At 38.9% G+C, this 18,906-nt stretch overlaps 3 protein-coding genes across 3 annotated transcripts; 1 reads left to right on the top strand and 2 right to left on the bottom strand.

The window, feature by feature from the left end:
• Nucleotides 1-17: 17 nt before the first annotated feature.
• NUP43 (nucleoporin 43) lies at nt 18-15,336 on the top strand. The gene is made up of 8 exons (XM_043457126.1): nt 18-546; nt 842-964; nt 1,783-1,860; nt 2,844-3,024; nt 4,845-4,980; nt 6,652-6,803; nt 9,307-9,429; nt 12,559-15,336. Exons 1-8 carry the CDS (start codon nt 427-429, stop codon nt 12,786-12,788), a joined length of 1,143 nt encoding a protein of 380 aa, XP_043313061.1. The 5' UTR covers nt 18-426; the 3' UTR covers nt 12,789-15,336.
• A 535-nt stretch (nt 15,337-15,871) lies between these two features.
• LOC122434012 (thioredoxin-related transmembrane protein 1-like) lies at nt 15,872-17,368 on the bottom strand. Its single transcript, XM_043457129.1, has one exon. It carries the CDS (start codon nt 17,333-17,335, stop codon nt 16,409-16,411), a length of 927 nt encoding a protein of 308 aa, XP_043313064.1. The 5' UTR covers nt 17,336-17,368; the 3' UTR covers nt 15,872-16,408.
• A 36-nt stretch (nt 17,369-17,404) lies between these two features.
• Nucleotides 17,405-17,936, bottom strand: LOC122434013 (60S acidic ribosomal protein P1-like). Its single transcript, XM_043457130.1, has one exon. The coding sequence runs from the start codon at nt 17,779-17,781 to the stop codon at nt 17,455-17,457; it is 327 nt and encodes a 108-aa protein (XP_043313065.1). The 5' UTR covers nt 17,782-17,936; the 3' UTR covers nt 17,405-17,454.
• Between the last annotated feature and the right edge of the window lie 970 nt (nt 17,937-18,906).

Here is an 18,906-nt window from a genome sequence, read left to right as displayed (position 1 = left end):
TAAGGATTTTGAACCTTTTCTATGCGTGGTGAAATGCAAGCCTACTTAGGTGTGGCTATTGGCTCGTTTTTCTTGCATTGCTTTTATATTGTTTTTGCTCTTAAATTTGTCTTTACATTACAAATTTTTTTGCGCCAATGTATTGTCTCTGCGTTCCTATACCGATTTTGCAGATTAGAAGCTGGTCCTACAGCACAAGGACGGGCATGCTCTGGCTTTGGTTCAGAGCCGCCAGGGTGAGGAAGGGCGCCGTATCTTTGCTTGTCGGGTCGGGTTGTTCTTTCCCGCACTGCCGACTGAGGAGAATTGTCTCTCTGCAGCCACCGTCCTTCATGAGCTCCGGTCCAATCAGGGCTCAGCGAGAAGGGGCGGGACTGGGTGGCGCGCGCTGTACTTCGTGCTGTGCCTGCCTGGGTTGCTCTCAGCATGGAGGAAATTTATGCTAAGTTTGTATCACAGAAAATCAGCAAGACCCGTTGGCGACCATTACCTCCAGGGAGCCTGCAGACAGCGGAGACTTTCGCCACGGGCTCTTGGGACAATGAGGTACCCCTGCGCCCGGCCGGGATTCCCTGCCAACTCCTTCCAGGAACCGCACCCCTGGCCGTCAGCGCGCGAACTCCTGTTTTGTAGCTCCTCGCGCGGTTTTCTGTCTCGCGAATGCATGTCTCACGCTCGGTCGCCTTATACCTGAGAGCCATCAGTGGCCTCGTTTCTTGTGTTTTTGGCCGCCGTTTGCCAGGGATGCTTTTAAAGCAGGGTTGACTGAAGACAGTGCACATTTCAGTTTCGGGGAGTTTGACGTATATTTCATCTCAAGATGAAATTTTCTGCCTTTCAGGAAAATTATGTTTCACTGTGGTCTATTGGAGATTTTGGAAGCTTGGATTCTGATGGAGGATTTGAAGGAGACCATCAATTATTGTGCAGTATCAAACATCATGGTGATGTAATGGATTTACAAGTACGTCTGTTGTAATATCCAAAAGCTAACTTTTAAAAAATTGAGAGTAATAATACATTGAGAGATGTGAAGGACTTTAAAGTTTGTCTAGTCTTACCTCGGGTTTACAAGAACTTGAGTTCTCTGTGGGTTGTGATTTGCCAGCGTCATATAGCTGGTTATGGCAGAATCTGCACTGGGGAAGGGGATGTGAAGTTGATCGTAGCTTGTTTGTTTAATTGACCATCTACTATGTGCCAAGCTGTGTTTACATAAGTTAGTTTCATTCTCATGGGATGCTGGTGAATCAAGTATTGTCCTCTCTTATAAGAAAACTGAGACTAAGATCTTTTGAGGATGGACTATGTGACAAATACTGTACAAGGCACTTTACATGTTTTTGCTTTTTGAATTCTTGTTTTACAAGTTTACCAAGGCTTGGAGAACTTAAGTTGGCCAAGGTTTCAAAGCTCGTAATAAGTGGTGGGAATGGAATTAAGTTTTCAAATTCTGATCTGTAAGACTTAAGAGTCCCTGCATTTTCTTCTGTGGAAAGCTGCCTGATCCTGGGAATTATGCTCTCCTAAACCTTTATGGTAGATGTACAAAATTAAATCAATTGTAGATGAACAGGTTTGGGGGGGGGGGAAATTATTGTTGTTTATTCTTCATGAAAATACTTTTATTTGTATAGCAGTTTTGACTTTCACATTTTATTTGCTTGGCATCTGTAGGCCCTTTGCATTTTAAAATTGTTACACTGCTAACTGAGTTAGACAAATGGGCTTCCTCCCTGCTGATATTTATGAATTTATAACATGCAGGAATTTTCTGTTTAGTTTTTTGACCAGGAAAGAATTGTAGCCGCTTCATCAACAGGATGTGTGACAGTTTTCCTCCACCATCCAAATAACCGGGTAAAGAACTTTTGTTTGAAAACTCAGTTTGCATTTTAATTATTTTTAGGAAGGTTTAGAGAAGGCTGTACTTAATAATGACAAATAATAAAGTTTTATAGTTTCAAAAACTATAAAGAGGGGGAAATGTCATTGTATTACCCATCTTTTAATAGATTAATTCTAGAACCATTTCTGTGTGAACTTTCATTGAAATTGGGTAACTTCAATTTTCTTAGGTTGAATGTAACAGTATGGTATTCTGGCAAGTAATTTATCTGTAACTCGCTTTTAAGATCCTCCTCTGGTTGTTTGAAGAAAGAGCACTTTCTAGCTCAGGCATCATGAGAGGGAGCAGGAACAGCTGCTTTCCTTCTGTGGACAGAACCTAGGTTTTAATTAGAAGGAAAGACACACTATATGAAGGCTTGACACTTTTTCAACGCCGTCCTTGTATGTCAAAGGCTAAGAGTGCTGACCTTCAGAGCACAGTGGTAAGGGCAATCCTTTAAAATAGCCCCACTTGAAGTAACAGTTTTAAGTTGCTGGAAGAGAATGCTTATTTAGATTTGGATATTAATAAAGGTCATCTTACTAATAGGCATACCTAGTGAGTATAAGACCCAGATCTAGTTAAATGTTATTCTTAACAGAGTCATTTGGAAAGCCCTGCAGAGATTTATCTCTTGAATGTAGGTCAGTTCCCTTAAGAATTTAAAGTTGCCTTTGAACACATAATTACCTGATACTTAAAAACTGTTTCTTTAGTTTGAGATAAGTTTGGGATATTATTAAACGGTGTTTCTTTTGAATCTAATCTGGTGAATACAGAGCTTTAATGGAAGTATTTCCTAGACCTTAATACTTGGAAATACAAAGGGAAAAGAGTACTATTTTTCTAGAAAGGTATGAGACACAGTTTTAAAATAATAGTTTAGTTGGGGAAAGTGCTAATTTTTTGGAGCTTTGCTTTAATTAATCATAGCCTCATTTCTGACACCTAGACCCTGTCAGTCAGCCAGCAGTGGACAGCAGCTCACTACCACACAGGTCCGGGCAGTCCTTCCTGTAGCAATGCACCATGCACGGGTGTTGTGTGCAACAACCCAGAAATTGTTACAGTTGGAGAAGATGGCCGGATAAATCTCTTCAGAGCTGATCACAAGGAAGCTGTAAGAACTATAGGTAAGAAAAATCATCTTTCTTTGGTCTATCTTACAGTAATTGAGCACCTCCCATGTACAATGCCTGGGGTTTAATGTTTGAGGGATTTAGAAATATACAAAGCAGGATCCCTTTATCAAAATAGTATGTTGATAAGGCCTGTATGAAGGACTGACTAGAAGAAAGAGAAATTTGTGGGGAGGAGGGTTGGAAGGAATTATCGGATAAAGAATTGAGGGGCAGGGCAATTCATTTAATCTAGATTCTAGACAATAAATAAGACTAAGAAGTGGCACACCAGATAGAGGGAGTAGCATAGAGGCAGGGTGAGGCCGTGCAGAGAATGACGGAAAGTGTAGTCTGACCTGACTTTAGGTATTTGAATAGGAGAGTTGAGAGATGAAACAAGAAAGGTAAATTGCAGTCAGGTTGTGAAGAATATAATACATATTTTAGGTAGGCGGCTGAGGGGCCATTGAAAGTTTTTGAGCAAAGGGGTAATGTACCCACATCATGTTTTAGAAGGATTATTTAGTGCAGTGATAGTGGTTTAGTTGCTAAGTCATGTCTGACTAGCGTAGTGGTTCTCAACCATATTTTGTACAGACTTGCCTGAGGAGATTTTTAACAGCCCATCACCCTAGACCTCCTGAATTAGAACTTCTGTGAATTGAGCCCATGAATCAGTTTTTTGTATTGTTATTATTTTTAGTTCTGAGGAATACCATTTGTTTAGCTTTGAAAGACTTCTGGCCTGGTGACAGTTTGGAGGAGGGTCACAAAACAAAAGTCTTTAAGTATATACTAAATAAAGATGTATAAGCTTAGACACACTAGGAAAAACAGAAGGACCATTAAAGCAAACAGGAAGAAGTTCATGGCAGAAGGGAGATCTGATAAGGATAAAGATGAATTGATTTGAGATGAGTCAGCAGAATAACACAGGGTCAGAATGAGCTCTGTAGGAAGCTGTGGTGTTTGGCCCAACAGAATGAAGGTTCTGGAGGAAGCAGTTAAGTTCAGTTGTTCTTTGTGACCCTGTGGACTGCAGCACGCCAGGCTTCCCTGTCCATCACCAACTCCTGCAGCTTGCTCAAGCTCAATGTCCTTCGAGTCAGTGATGCCATCCAACTACCTCATCCTCTGTCACCCCCTTCTTCTCCTGCCTTCAGTCTTTCCCAGCATCAGGGTCTTTTCCAATGAGTCAGTTCTTCACATCAGGTGGCCAAAGGATTGGAGCTTCAGCTTCAGCATCAGTCCTTCCAATGAATATTCAGGACTAATTTCCTTTAGGATGGGCTGGTTTGATCTCCTTGCAGTCCAAGGGACTCTCAAGAGTCTTCTCCAACACACAGTTCAAAAGCATCAATTCTTCAACACTTAGCTTTCATTACAGTCCAACTCTCACATCCGTACATGACTAGTGGAAAAACTGTAGTTTTGACTACACAGACCTTTGTCGGCAAATAATGTCTCTGCTTTTTAATATGCTGTCTAGGTTGTCTAGGGTGAAGCAGTGGTGGGAGATAAAATTGGATTATAAAGGGACTTGGACAGCTGTCTCAGAAATGGAGGGTAGTACTCTTACGTGGAAACAGAGAAATATGTGAAAACTTAGTCCTCTATTTGGAAAACAGTTCAGATGTCCTGTGAGTAATATAATTTTTCTACCAAAGGAGAGTCCATTTTAACATATGTTCCCATATTTTTCCATAGAAATAAAATTGTGACTTATTTAAAATTTCACTTGTAATCTTTCAGTCAACAGAGGGAAGGCTGTTTAAGGTATTCATGGAAAAGTGGTGGCCTGTTAACATACCTGCGGTTTTCTTAATTTACAGACAATGCAGATAGCAGTACACTCCACGCTGTAACCTTCCTTCGAACTCCTGAGATTCTTACAGTAAATTCAATTGGACAGTTAAAAATATGGGATTTTAGACAACAAGGAAATGAGCCCACTCAGATATTATCACTGTAAGTTTTGATTTGTAATTTCAATAGTGTAAAACAAATTTGTTTATTTGTAGCAACTAACTTTATAAGCCCTATTGTATTTTAATTGCATGTTAAGAGTAATTTCTGATTAACTTTGATAAAGCAAATACAGTTGACCCTTGAACAATATAAGGGTTAGAGTCACTGATCCTCTATACACGCGAAAATCCATGTATACTTTATAGTCAGTGCTCCATATTCCAGGAATCCTCTGTACCGAAGGTTCCACCTTCCCAGATTCAACCAACCTCAGCTCATGTTGCAATGTACATTTACTATTGAAAAATACTCATATGTAAGTGGACCCATGTTGTTCAAGGTCAATTGTATAATTTGATGGGCTTGATAATACCTTGCTGCATTTAATAAATATTTGTAGTATTGATTCAGAAGTTTATATTTTCTCTTTGAAGTGTATATTAATTAATGGGGTACTTATTTTTGCTCATCAGATGATCCTATTAATAGTGAAATAATACACTTTAGATGTGATTGGGAGGAAAATATGGTCCAAGATACTTTTTCTAACAGAAATCCCCTTTCTATGTGTGCAGCCTCCTCTTCTCTAGATAATAGTATGTGTCAAACTGAAAAATATATATGTAAACTAAGCATTAAATAAGACAGAGTAGAAGTAAGGAGTATGCTGTTTAGTTGATATATAATGCTTTTTAAAAGCTAAGAAATGAGAAGCAACCTAGATGCCCATCAGCAGACGAATGGATAAGGAAGCTGTGGTACATATACACCATGGAATATTACTCAGCCATTAAAAAGAATTCATTTGAATCAGTTCTAATGAGATGGATGAAAGTGGAGCCCATTATACAGAGTGAAGTAAGCCAGAAAGTTAAAGACCAATACAGTATATATATGGAATTTTAAAAGATGGTAACAATAACCCTATATGCAAAACAGAAAAAGAGACACAGATGTACAGAACAGACTTTTAGATTCTGTGGGAGAAGGCGAGGTTGGGATGTTCTGAGAGAACAGCATTGAAACAAGTATACTATCAAGGGTGAAACAGATCGCCAGCCCAGGTTGGATGCATGAGACAAGTGCTCAGGGCTGATGCACTGGGAAGACCCAGAGGGATGGGATGGAGAGGGCGGGAGGGGGGATCGGGATGGGGAACACATGTAAATCCATGGATGATTCATGTCAATGTATGGCAAAAACCACTACGATACTATAAAGTAATTAGCCTCCAACTAATAAAAATAAATGGAAAAAAAAAAGAAAAAAAATAAAAGCTAAGAAATGGAAATATTTTGCATATCTTACCATCAAATTTTCTTGTTCCATATGTGTCCAAACTGAAGAGAGAATGAATAACTCTAGCCTTTAATTCCCCCTCAGAATTCTAGTATTTAGAGGTATATTTAATGAGAGATCTTGTCTGGAAGATCCCATGGACAGAGGAGCCTGGAGGCTACAGTCCATGGGGTCGCAAAGAGTTGGATACAACTGAGCAACTTCACTTTCACTTTCATATTTAATGTAGTCAGGTTTTTGACATAATTTAAGTTTACCCAGTAGCTCCAGCCACAAAATTATTTAGTTAATGGGATGACACTTGTTTCATGGGTTAGTCAATGATTAATTACACTTTACCACTGTTTGAAGTCATTGTATTTCCCATTAAAGGACTGGTGACCGAGTGCCACTCCACTGTGTTGATCGACATCCCAACCAGCAGCACGTTGTAGCTACTGGAGGCCAGGATGGAATGTTGAGTATTTGGGATGTTAGACAAGGTACAATGCCTGTGTCTCTGCTGAAGGCTCATGAAGCTGAAAGTAAGTCTTGTGAAGATACATGAAGTTTTTGGTGGGTGAGCTATACAATGTAGTGTTAGCAGATTTCCATAAATGATACATATGGATCATTCTACATCAGAACTTTTGACTGGATTGTATAGATTTATAATAATTAACGGAGAAGGCAGTGGCAACCCACTCTAGTATTCTTGCCTGGAGATTCCCGGGAATGGAGGAGGCTGGTAGGCTGCCATCTATGGGGTTGCACAGAGTCAGACATGACTGAGCGACTTCACTTTCACTTTTCACTTTCATGCATTGGAGAAGGAAATGGCAACCCACTCCAGTGCTCTTGCCTGGAGAATCCCAGGGATGGAGGAGCCTGGTAGGCTGCAGTCCATGGGGTCACTAGGAGTTGGACATGACTGAGCGACTTCACTTTCACTTTTCACTTTCATGCGCTGGAGAAGGAAATGGCAACCCACTCCAGTGTTCTTGCCTGGAGAATCCCAGGGACGGGAGCCTGGTAGGCTGCTATCTATGGGTCGCACAGAGTCAGACACAACTGAAGCAACTTAGCAGCCACAGCAGCATAATAATTAACTCCTTTTTTATTTGACATTTACATTCTTAACATGTTAAACATGTTAAACATGTTTGTTATACATAAAACTGTAGTGATTATCCATATATATTTATCTTTATGTGCTTATTTCTTAGGATAATTTTTAGAAATAGAATTGATGAGTCAAAAAGTTGGCATAATTTTAAAGCTGTGATTCATGTTGACAAATTGTTCTACATAAAAATAATAACCAGTTTATATTGTTATACCCAGTATGTCAGAATGCACTTTTCCTATGCAAAATGCAGGTTGTTATTTTTAATATTTGCCAGTATGTGTGTTGTTCAATTTCTTATTATAACTTTTTTTTTTCTTTTAGCAAGAACAAAAGATATAGGCTCTTGCTTTTTTTGTTTGTTTTTTTATTTTAGTGGAGATGTTTTGGCTGAACAGAAATGTTTCATTTTATCACCACAGGTCAGGGTGGATTATAGTTTTAAATTCTGTCTTAGGAAAAGTTGGTATTAATGCTTGAATAAAAGTGTAGAAGAGCAAATGTTATACCAGTATTGTAACTTCGAAGCTAAAGTTTCACGTCATTAATACTTGGGGAAGATAAATAGTTTTTAAGATTATATATAAGCAGCAAATAGAAACTGTTTCCCTCTTCTAGGTATGGCTCTGTGGGGTGGGGTGGCGGGGGAAGAGGGGGGAATGAATAGGGTATGCATCAGAGTCTGTTGTTGCTAACCCAGTGGTAGTTAGAATTATAAACTTTCAAAGCTCTTCTCACCAGCCTATTTTTAAATGCCAGCCTGTATTGTTAAGCAGAACACACTAGTGGCTTGTAGTGTATTTCGATTCATCTTGACTCTTGGCTAGAGGTTTGTTTTCTAATTGGAAAGTATATAAATACGTAAGTGTCTAGATTTGGGCAGCCTGCAATGGCTCTATTAGGCTTTTCTGTTTTACCTTGTTTTAGTGAAACAGCATGAATGTACTTTACACAGGGAGTCACCCAGAATACATTCTTTTCCGGAGGAAGGTCACCTTTTTGTTCTGCAGCATGTTTTATTGTGCCAACTGTCAGAATGAAAATGCCAGCTTGCAAACATGTGCCTTGCACTTTTTATACGACACTCTGGGTGCTTTCTGTGCTGCCTCTCTAAGCCTACCTAACCCAGGATCACAGAAGCCTTGCTCACAGACTCCTTTTTTTACCTTCATGCTGCAGATAACTTCCTGAGGAGTCCTGGCCAGTCCTTGGCTCCCAGGTGTCTGTTGGCACACAAAGTTCCCTTGATGTTTAGAGCTTGAGGCGCCCCCAGTCCCAAGCTGGCTTCTTAAAAGTCCTCCATCTGAAACTGGATCCAGATTCTTGAAGCCTTTCCAGGTTTTGGCTTGTTGAGAGCTAGTTGCTATTTCTGTGATACAGAGCAGAGTCTTGGCATGAGCCAAAATTGGACTCTGCCTCTTAGAACTAACTTCATTTGTATACTGCTTTTATGGTCTTCCCTCTCTCCCTTTCCAATAATAAAACCTTCAAATATTAATGACATAGAAATTGAAAATGAAAGAACTTAACAATTTTCAAAAAATCTTTTCAGAATTATCCCATTGTCATATTGGGTTGGCCAAAACTTTGTTCTAATTGCCATAAATTGATATGGAAAAACCTGAACACACTTTTTGGCCAACCCAATACTCTTCCATGTAAAAAAGCAGTAGGTCAGATGACTAGTGTTTATTTTCATTCATTTGCTGGCCCGATACACGAGTAGATTTACTTGACGTCTTTATCCTATCTACATGTTTCAGCCATTTGGAGCGTTATATTATGCCTTCTTTTTGACACTGAAGCCTTTGATTTTTATCACAGGCTTGGAGTTTGAAGGTGTTTGATGGAGGTTAACGGACAATATGCCTAGAGGTAGGGTTTTGACGTTGGTTTAACTGACCTTGGCTCTTATCTCACAGTGTGGGAAGTTCACTTTCACCCATCCAACCCAGATCACCTGTTCACTTGTTCTGAAGATGGATCTCTTTGGCACTGGGATGCCTCCACAGACGGGCCTGAGAAGTCGTCACTCTTTCACCAAGGTAAAATGTTTTGATGAAGATTCTTGTGAGCAACTTGAGATTATATTTTGATATACCAAATGAGAAATACTCATATTTTTAACATTAAGGAATGACATTAACATTAATGTTAGATAATTTTAACATTAAGGAATAACATTAAGAATTCCATTCTCTGGCCTCAGGGTAAATTTTAGTATCACAGGGCATGAAATCTATCAGCTGCTGACCACTATACTGCTGACAACTAGAAATGCTATTAGCTGGCTAACTTTGTAAGTACATTGTTGTGGGCCCTCATGCCACAGAATAGGCACTGATCACTCTCTTATGTTACATTGTCAAAGGTGTATGACAAGACAAAGGTGATCTTTTATGTATTAAGGTACTGGTTTCTCAGAATAAAAGGCTCTGTCTCCTGATTAAAGACAGGTAAGTAAAGGTTGGGCTTCCCAGGTGGCGCTAGTTGTAAAGAACCCGCCTGTCAATACAGGAGACCTAAGAGGCGCGGTTCAATCCCTGGGTTGGGAAGATCCCCTGGAGGAGGGCATGGCAACCCACTCCAGTATTCTTGCCTAGAGAATCCCATGGACAGGGGAGCCTGGTGGGCTACCGTCCATAGGGTTGCAAAGAGTTGGACACGACTGAAACGACATAAGTAAAGGTCATCCAGAAACTATACACTTAAAATCAAGAAGTATTTTTATTTCTATTTTTGGTATTTTCTAAGCCTCCTGTTTTTGAGCTTGCCTGTGACTGCAAACTTTGTTCAATCACTCAGCAAATGTTTATCAAGTTCCATGTGCTAGGTAGGTACTCTTCTAGGTGTTAGAGCCCACGATAGTGAGCAGAAAAGCCTTGAGGCACGTAGAGCAAATATTCCAGTAGACAGTAAGTCAGTAGATGATGTTTCAGTAAAAGTCCAATCAGAAAAGCAGAAACTACCCTGGGTTTAGAGGAATTGTTTTCATGTGTGTTGGGCTAGAAGAACGGAGAGCAAATAGCAAAAAGGAGGAATACCCAGAAATGAACAGTTGTTAATAACCTCCGCTGTCATGTTAGAAGTGCTGTCAGAGTTGGTTCTGGATCAGCAGAAAAGGTGCCACCTCAGCTGGGGCTGGAATCACTGTATTTATTGTCAGAAACCTGGAGCTTTTTCCCACCCCCACCCTACTCCCCACAGCCTCTCTGCCTTCATCACCCACAATAGTTATCTCCCACACACAGACTTTGCCTGGAAGGCAGATGGCAAGGGAGCCTGGAAAAAGGAATTCATTCCTACAGTACATAGCAGAGCACAGCAAAGTAGCAAAGGAGACAGAGCAAAACGGAAAAGAACTGGATCAAATACCCTGATGACGATGCAGAAAAGTGAAGAGAGTAGGATGATAAAAAGAAAAATTAATCGGGGAGGGGCCGCTTGGCAGAGGAGAGAAGATCTGAGCAGAGACCTGAAGAGATGAAAGTACCAGTCAAAGGCAAGCATTCCAGGTAGAGGAAACACCAAATTCCAAACACCTGAGGCTGAGAACAGAAAAGAGCCAGTGTGGCTGCCGCTCAGCAGGCAGGAGGGGGAGTAGATGGTAAGGAGGAGCTGAGGAGCAGGGCTCTGCAGACTGGGAGCGGGACTTGAGATTTCCTTTTGACGTGACCGAAAGCCACTGGGGAATTTTGAGCAGGGAAGTGGGGTGATCTGTCTTACGTTTCCAATCAATCACTTTGGCAACTGTGGGGAGAAGGTTGGACAAGTGGAAGCAGGGGGACCAGGAAAGAGACTTTGCACAATGGTTCTAATGTTCATTTCACAGTATTCAAGAGTAATATAAGACATCAGAACAGTAAAAGGTAAACAGAAACTAAGAAGGAAAAGTCCAAAACTTCTCCAGAAAAATTCTGGAAAAGTATGCAATGTGCAGAGCATGGAGTATGCCTGTGTTAATAACTTCATGTATGGAGAAACTAATAGTTTTATTAGTTTCTAATAAATACCCAGGAGTAGCTAAGCACTTGGTTTTTTATTTCTTCTTCTACCCCCACTATCTTGCATTTGAGGTTTTATAGTTTGAAGAATGCTGGTTAGGTTAGAAATAGTCATTTACTATATCCTATGTCTGGTATTGCAAGGAACAGTATTAGACACTGTGAAAAAGTAAAATAATCTATATAACCTGCTCTTAAGGAATACTTAATTTAGTTTTAATTTAGGAGAAGGGGCCACAGAAAGTTAAATCATGATATAAGAAATGTTGCAAATAGTAAATTATTAGGGGTGCATACAAGTGCTGAGGGTTCCAGGAAAGAAAAGAGAAGCATGAACTAGAGTCATCTGAACAGACTTCTCAGAAAAGGAAATTGAGCTGGGCTTTAAGAATCAGCAAGATTTGAACCCACTAATTTTTAAACTTCAAGGTATGAGAGACTTTGCCTTGTATTCCCAGCACTTAGCACAGAGCCTGGCATATAGTAGGTGTCAACCATTTATTGAGAGTAAATGAAATCTGTCTTTATTTGATCTGGCAAAAAGTAGAAAGAAAATTTCAAATGAAGGCTAAAACTGAAATAATTAATTCTATGTTAAATGCAGAGCACTGTCAGAGATAAAAGTTTATAATTTGGTAGTGTTCTAAAATTCTACTTTTAAGAACATTTACCTAAAATAAATGCAAGAATAAAGGGAGATCTACAGCAAGTTGATTATATTTTTAGAAATATACAAATAAATATATTTTTAGAAATACTCAGAAATACATCCAGAAATTTTCTCATGACACTTCCATTTTTTGATTGTCTAACCGTTTAGGTTTCTACATATTATCTACATCTGTTCTACTTGTCCTCTAGCCATTTTGCTACATTTCTGAGACCTTCCATTAAAGTATAACGAGGAAGACAGGGTCAAAATGAATCCTGTGCTTTGCTGAAGAGTTCAAGTTTGAAAGCCATGTTATCCCATGAAATTATGTTTAATATCACTGACTTAAAAGCTTTTGGTCAAAAACGGTGATGTGTTATAATGGAATCATCAGCCTGTTATTCTTGAGAGTTAAAACAAGTTTATATCATTACATTTTTTAAATATTAGAATTTCAGATATTTACTAGTATAAAATTGGTCTTGAACAATGTTTTCCCCTTTTCTTTTTGTTCCCAGGAGGAAGAAATAGTACTTTTTTGTCTCATAGCATTAGTAACCAAGCTAATGTTCACCAATCTCTTATAAGCTCCTGGCTCAGCACTGATCCTGCCAAAGATCGTATTGAAATCACAAGCTTGCTTCCTAATAGGACTTTGTCTGTGAACAGTCTGGATGTTTTAGGTCCTTGTCTTGTTTGTGGAACGGATGCAGAAGCAATTTATGTTACTAGACAACTTTTTTCATGAAGATACTAAAAGATTTCAGGTAAAACATAATACAGTTACAGCCTTTCAAATGCCAATTTCTGTACAAATTTTTGTTACTGGAAAATGTGAAATTTGCAAGGGGAACATCCATAAACTATTGTTAATGTTGATGCCCAGTTTGTTAGTTGAATATTGCTCTAACAGTTGCTGGAGTCTGATTGATGACCCATGGCAACAGAATTGAAACATGTGGCGGAACATCTGTGATAAATGCACTGCCTTCGGCACCATTCTAGACAGCTCATGGAACCAACTCTCCATTTTTGATGCTGTAGGGCTTACTAATGTCAAACCACCAACAGGTTCCTTTCCTTTTTATCAGCAGTATGCGGGGTATGGTATACCCCTCCCTGGTGACATTTTCCAATACTAGTATTTATTCTCTTTACTGCAAGTATTTCTTCAGTCCTTCAACATTTTATTTCCTTAATAATTTCAGTAAACTTTCTTCAGTAAGAATTGAGTAGAGCAAAAATGACAGTTTTTGGTAGTGTTCAAATTTTTATTTAAAGTGAAAATGTTTTGATGGGTTCCTTTATTAGAATGGGTTTGAATAGAACTCTGTCACCTCCTTAGACCCAGCTTTGTTTCTCTTGAAATGAAAAAAGACAAAATACATTTTTCCTAAGGATTTTTGCTTTTATTTAGTTTTTTTACACCATAGTTGAAAATTGCTGAATTGGACATTGTGCAATAAAATAGGATTTGACATTGTTAAGTGAGCCAGCTTCCAAACTAAAATTTGAGAGGTAACATGTATGAGACTAGTATGATGATGTGGTAGGAGTAACGAGTTTTGCTATCCTTAATTTTAATATTAATGATGACCTAACATATTTTGAGACAGTTTTATGATACTGTCTTTCCAAAGTTTGTTAAGAGTAAATGCATCATTGAATTGTAAAGACCTTAATGAAAGATCACTCCTGTTACACAGGAAGTGTATGTTTATTTACTTTACAGTTCCAACAACAGATAACTATGAGTTTTTGTCTTTCTGGCCCAATAAATATTTTCAGTTTTTTTATGTTGACTTACTCTCAGGATTTTGGGGGTTTGGAGTTTTTTTGGTCTACATTTTAAAATAGAATATATATATGCATTTGTTGTTCTGTATATATGTATTTGGCTCAAAAACTAATTGACTAAAGATATTTAGTAACTTTGAATTCCAAAGACTCAAAGAAGGAAAAAAATGTTGCTGATAGGAATTTTTAATCAGTTTCTAGTTTTATTGCTGGGGCTAATTTTTAAAACTTTGTTATTACAAAAGCCATTCATTACAGAAAAAGCAGTCAAAAGAAAAATTAAAGTACTGATAATCTCAAACAGACACAGTTCTTTTCATACCACTTTGTATCCATTAATGTAAATAATTTTTCATAAAAAATGAAATATACATGTTATATTTGTGAATGCACATTCTCTCGCAGTAAATACATGGATTCGGTAATAAAAGTATAGCTAAGAATTGTCCTTTTGGCTTCATACTTCCCTTTATATGAATGCCTTGCTGCAGCCTAAGCGGCAGCACCCCTCTTCTCACTTAGCAGAGGCACCCTCGCATTCCACTCGGCAGCTCAGCATCCTTGCTTTGAATGGGCCCAGAGTTGATCCTGATTCCTGGAAGACCCTGACTCCCAAGGGGCACATTTTCCATGTTCAGTGAATGGCAAATGCTTTGTGGCTCTGCTTTAATCATATTACCTGCTGTTGAAAAGTTGAAGGTTTCATGAATGCTGTTAGCACCCTTCTCAATTTCCAGCAGTAATGTAAATAATTTCTCTTGATTGTTATAGTAAATAACAATTTACTATAGAGAGAGTGAACCAGACATATAGGCTTAGCATACTAGCTTGGACTGGAAACAAGTTTGAAGTTTGAAGCTTTGATTTGATTTAAGGGTATTTGTAACCATAAGTAAAAGAAAGTACATGTGAATAGTGTTACATTTTCTATCAGCTGATGAGTTCTGCCAGATGTAATAAGAAACATAAGCTTTATGTAGTATAAATAAAACCCTTATTTATGAATTTGTTCATTCTCACAGCTTTCATTCATGAAAGCTATCAAATAGTTTCTTTTGAGGGCTCTAGGATCTCCAAGGTGAGCGTTATCTTTGAGGGCATCTCCAACCTAAATTGAATCATCACATCCACAGATTCCCAATGAAAAATTTTCATCCAGCCTCTACTTGAAAATACATGATGATAAAGTCTCCCATTTCCCAGTGTAGCCTCCTTGTTTGGACAGCTGTAAGTGATATAGCACATGGCAAGGTTTTAATGTGTGAGTGGGGTTCTAAACAATCCTATAAAAAAGGTAGAATCATTATTGTGGGTTAATGAAATGATCATGTGAACCAACTACATAGTAGGTTCACTATGAGACAAAGCCAACCACCAGTCATTTTATGGAATTTCCATTGTGTTGGGGTACTTTACTGTAAGTTTCCACTAAATAAATGAATTTTCACATACTGAACTGAAATTTGCTTCCATTTGTCTTTTTTTTTTTTTTGTCTTTTCAAAAACATAAAACTTTATGAGTTTAAATCATCAAACATACATTGACTTTGTACAATCAACTAAGAACTTTTTGGATGAGGACAAATATACATTGAAAACACACACTATAAGATGCTTTTTCCTGAGTAGAATGCTAACTTCATATCATATTAAGCTTCTGTGAATTTTCAAAATAGAAATACCAAGGCTTTTCCACAAAATCAAATAAAACAGGAATGTTCACCTTCACATCCAAAAAAAGAAGTTCCAAGTACAGGTTCAACAAGAATGATGTAAAATCTGAAACAGGCAGCCAACATTTTAAGTTATCAGATGGCTTTTCACTTTAAGTATTCTTCGGTAAACTTCAGTTTGAAACAATTTATTAAAACATGAAAGATATTTCCAGGAAATTATCCAATTTGGAAAATAAAAAATGTAACCCATGGTAAGAAAAATACAAATCATACACTGAACACAGGAGAACAAAAAAGGCAACCAACCTTTATAAACTTTCTAAACATATCCTGTATTATCATGGGTAGAAAACTGTAATTAAAGTAAGGTAGTTTTTATTAGTCGCATAATCTAAAAATATGAATAAATTTTGGACTTTAAAGGAGATAAAGGGTTTCAGAGTTGTTACTGAAATACACATTTCTTGAGACAATGGGCAAAGTTCCCATTAATGGGAAATATGTTCTCTTCACACAGTGAAACTGAGAAAAATTATATCAAATGAGAAATCTTCTTCTCTAAAGTAATCTCCTTAAATACCTCAATAATGCAATACTTGGGAAATGTAATTTTCAACACAGACTTGAAAGTTATTATGAAACAAACATACAGAAATCTTATTGCTTGGCACCAGATTTTCCCAAAAATGAAAGAACTGTTTGAACCACCATATTGTTTTCAAATCCTATTTTTTCACAGTGCTACTTTTATTTTCAGAAGGTAGACTGTTCAACCTAATGACAAGCTAGACTGAACCTTGCAATGTACAAGCAAGTCACAGTTCACTTCAAACCAAAACAAATAATTGATCTTCTGTTTCTGCCAAAATCATATGAAAATATTTGTAAAAATTAACTAGGATTTATCTGTGGCCAGTGAAGGACCCACAGAACGTTGTCTTACAGCATTCTGTGCAAAGTCTTTGTTTGTTCCTTCTTTGCTTTCAGATTCCTCTTCTGAAACATCTTCTACATCAGCCTCTTGTTCTTCCTCCACTTTTTTCAAAGGTTGAGAAGATTCTGGTAGTAATTTTCTGGAAGGGCATGCCTGGGGTCTGCGCCTTTTTGAAGGACACAGGAAGTCCGCCACAAATATCATGAAAAGTCCTAATAATAGTCCTGAAAGCAGAGTTGCTAAAGCAAACACTGTATATGATCCCCAAATCGGTAATCCAAGGTCTTCAATAAAATAGTTATGGCAAGTCCTGATCCACATAGAGAGCCGAAAGAGTGCTGACATGCTACTCATCAAAATAGAACCTGGACCAAACCATGATGAAACGGGTTCAATACTTTTCCACTCTTTGTCACTTAGAAAGTTTATGAAGTCCTTCTTAGTTCTTGGACCCTGATATCGCCTAAATTCACCGTCTTTACAATGATAAATAGTAGGAAGAGCAGTTATGATAAATCGTCCACTTAGTCCTGGCTGCTCTGTGACATCAACTTTTGCAACATTAACTTCAAGATCTTCTCCCCATTCGGCAAAACTTTCCCATTCTGGTTGAAGATTCTGACAAGCAGGACACCATGGAGCATAAAATTCTATCATCCACTCTCCTTCCAGCAACTCTCTCCAGTTCTCGTCCGTGATGATGCCCACGTCGCTCCGCCTCCCATGGGCCCAGGGAGCTCCCCAAAGCAACAACAGCAACACTGCCACCGGGATCCGGAGACTCCCGGACGGCGCCTTGTCGGCCGTTTTGCCCACCCACAACAACCGAGCTCCATTTGTCTTCTTTACTTGGGAGCCACATAAAGCAAATTTAATTTCTTTCAGCATATATTCAGATATTCAAAACTACATATTGTAGCTGCTTTGGGGTAAACTTTTAAAATCTCTAGTGGTTTCTTTTTTTTTTTAACAGCTCAGCTTTTTATTGAATGGGTTACTAAAGAGGTTTAGTCAAAAAGACCAAAGCCCATGTCATCATCAGACTCTTCAGATTCTTCTTTTTTTGCTTCTACTTTCTTCTCCTCAGCTGGGGCAGCAGCGGTGGCTGGTGCAGCACCAGCTGCCGGGGCAGGTCCACAAGCCCCCACATTGCAGATGAGGCTCCCGATGTTGACATTGGCCAAAGCCTTTGCAAACAAACCTGGCCAGAAAGGCTCAACATTTACACCGGCTGCTTTAATGAGGGCATTGATCTTATCCTCCGTGACAGTCACCTCATCGTCGTGCAGAATGAGGGCAGAGTAGATGCAAGCGAGCTCCGAGACGGAGGCCATGGTGCGGGCGAGTGCTAGGTGAGGGCTGCCGGGCGCGGTGCTAGTCGCCGGATGAAGTGAGGGCCTCACCCCAAAACGGCCTTAGCTTCCTCGGAAGAACCGAGCACCTTAGCGGCAGCGGAGGAAAGAGCTCTTTAGTGGTTTCTTGTGGGCAGGTTCCCTGTCCCACCTTTTTTGCCCTTTTTGGCTAAATCCGGCTTACCTTTCTGAACTCCTTTTAGGTGTCATTTTCTCGAGAAACGCTTCTCTGGCCTCTTAACAATCTGGGCTAAATTGTACTCTGCATCAAAAGCCCATTGTGCAGAGCTTGTACTGTGCTTACTGCCATCTGCTGAGCAGCCTGTCTCCCTCTACTGGACCATAAGCCCAAGAACAGGGCCCATCTCTGAGTTAACGCAATATCTGATAATAGTAAGCCCTGAATCAGTCTGAACTAAATTAAATTCACAATTATGTCTTCCCTTTTTTAAAAAAATGCCTCATTTGCCGAAGAACACCATTAAAGCGTGACTTCCAAAATTAATACTTTCTCAGTGGTCTCTGCCTTGACTTGCTAAGAGTATGACAGAAATCTATCTTGGTTCTGGGTACAATATTCCTTTGTAGTGGCTGTCTCAGCCTTTTCTAACTATTTTGATACTTGTTCAATTAGACTGCTAATTTAACTTACACCTTTAATTTTTCACACCTGATACTCCCTAAACCATACTTCCCTATTCTAAAGTTAACGCCAATGGTTTTGATTCTTGGAATGGGTGCATCCTTCGTGGTTAATAAGACAAGTGTTATGTCACTTTAGGAAAGAGCTAATGATCACCTTTCAGTCCTTTCTGCAGAAGCTGATCATTTTAGAATTGCCCAGCATGCTTGCTGCACCTTCATGCCGTTGGGTTAAATGGACTATAATGCTTAGGCACACTCCTAGAGTCTTCCCAAGTATCAGTGACACGCAAGTCATTAGTATTCGGCTACAGTTGTTGAAATATTTGTAAACCAGCCTGATTTTTGACATTCGGCCCCATTCATTTATCTTGTTCACAAGGCTACTGTGAGAAAAACACCTGTGCTATAGCCATCTTCCTAGCCAAATTTTGGCATAATTGAAAAATTCCTTGTCCCTTGAGA

This window comes from Cervus canadensis, chromosome 33, assembly GCF_019320065.1.
Source record: "Cervus canadensis isolate Bull #8, Minnesota chromosome 33, ASM1932006v1, whole genome shotgun sequence".
Lineage (NCBI taxonomy): Eukaryota > Metazoa > Chordata > Mammalia > Artiodactyla > Cervidae > Cervus > Cervus canadensis.
Note: the sequence above shows the minus strand (reverse complement) of the source record. Positions and strands in the feature narration are given on the sequence as shown.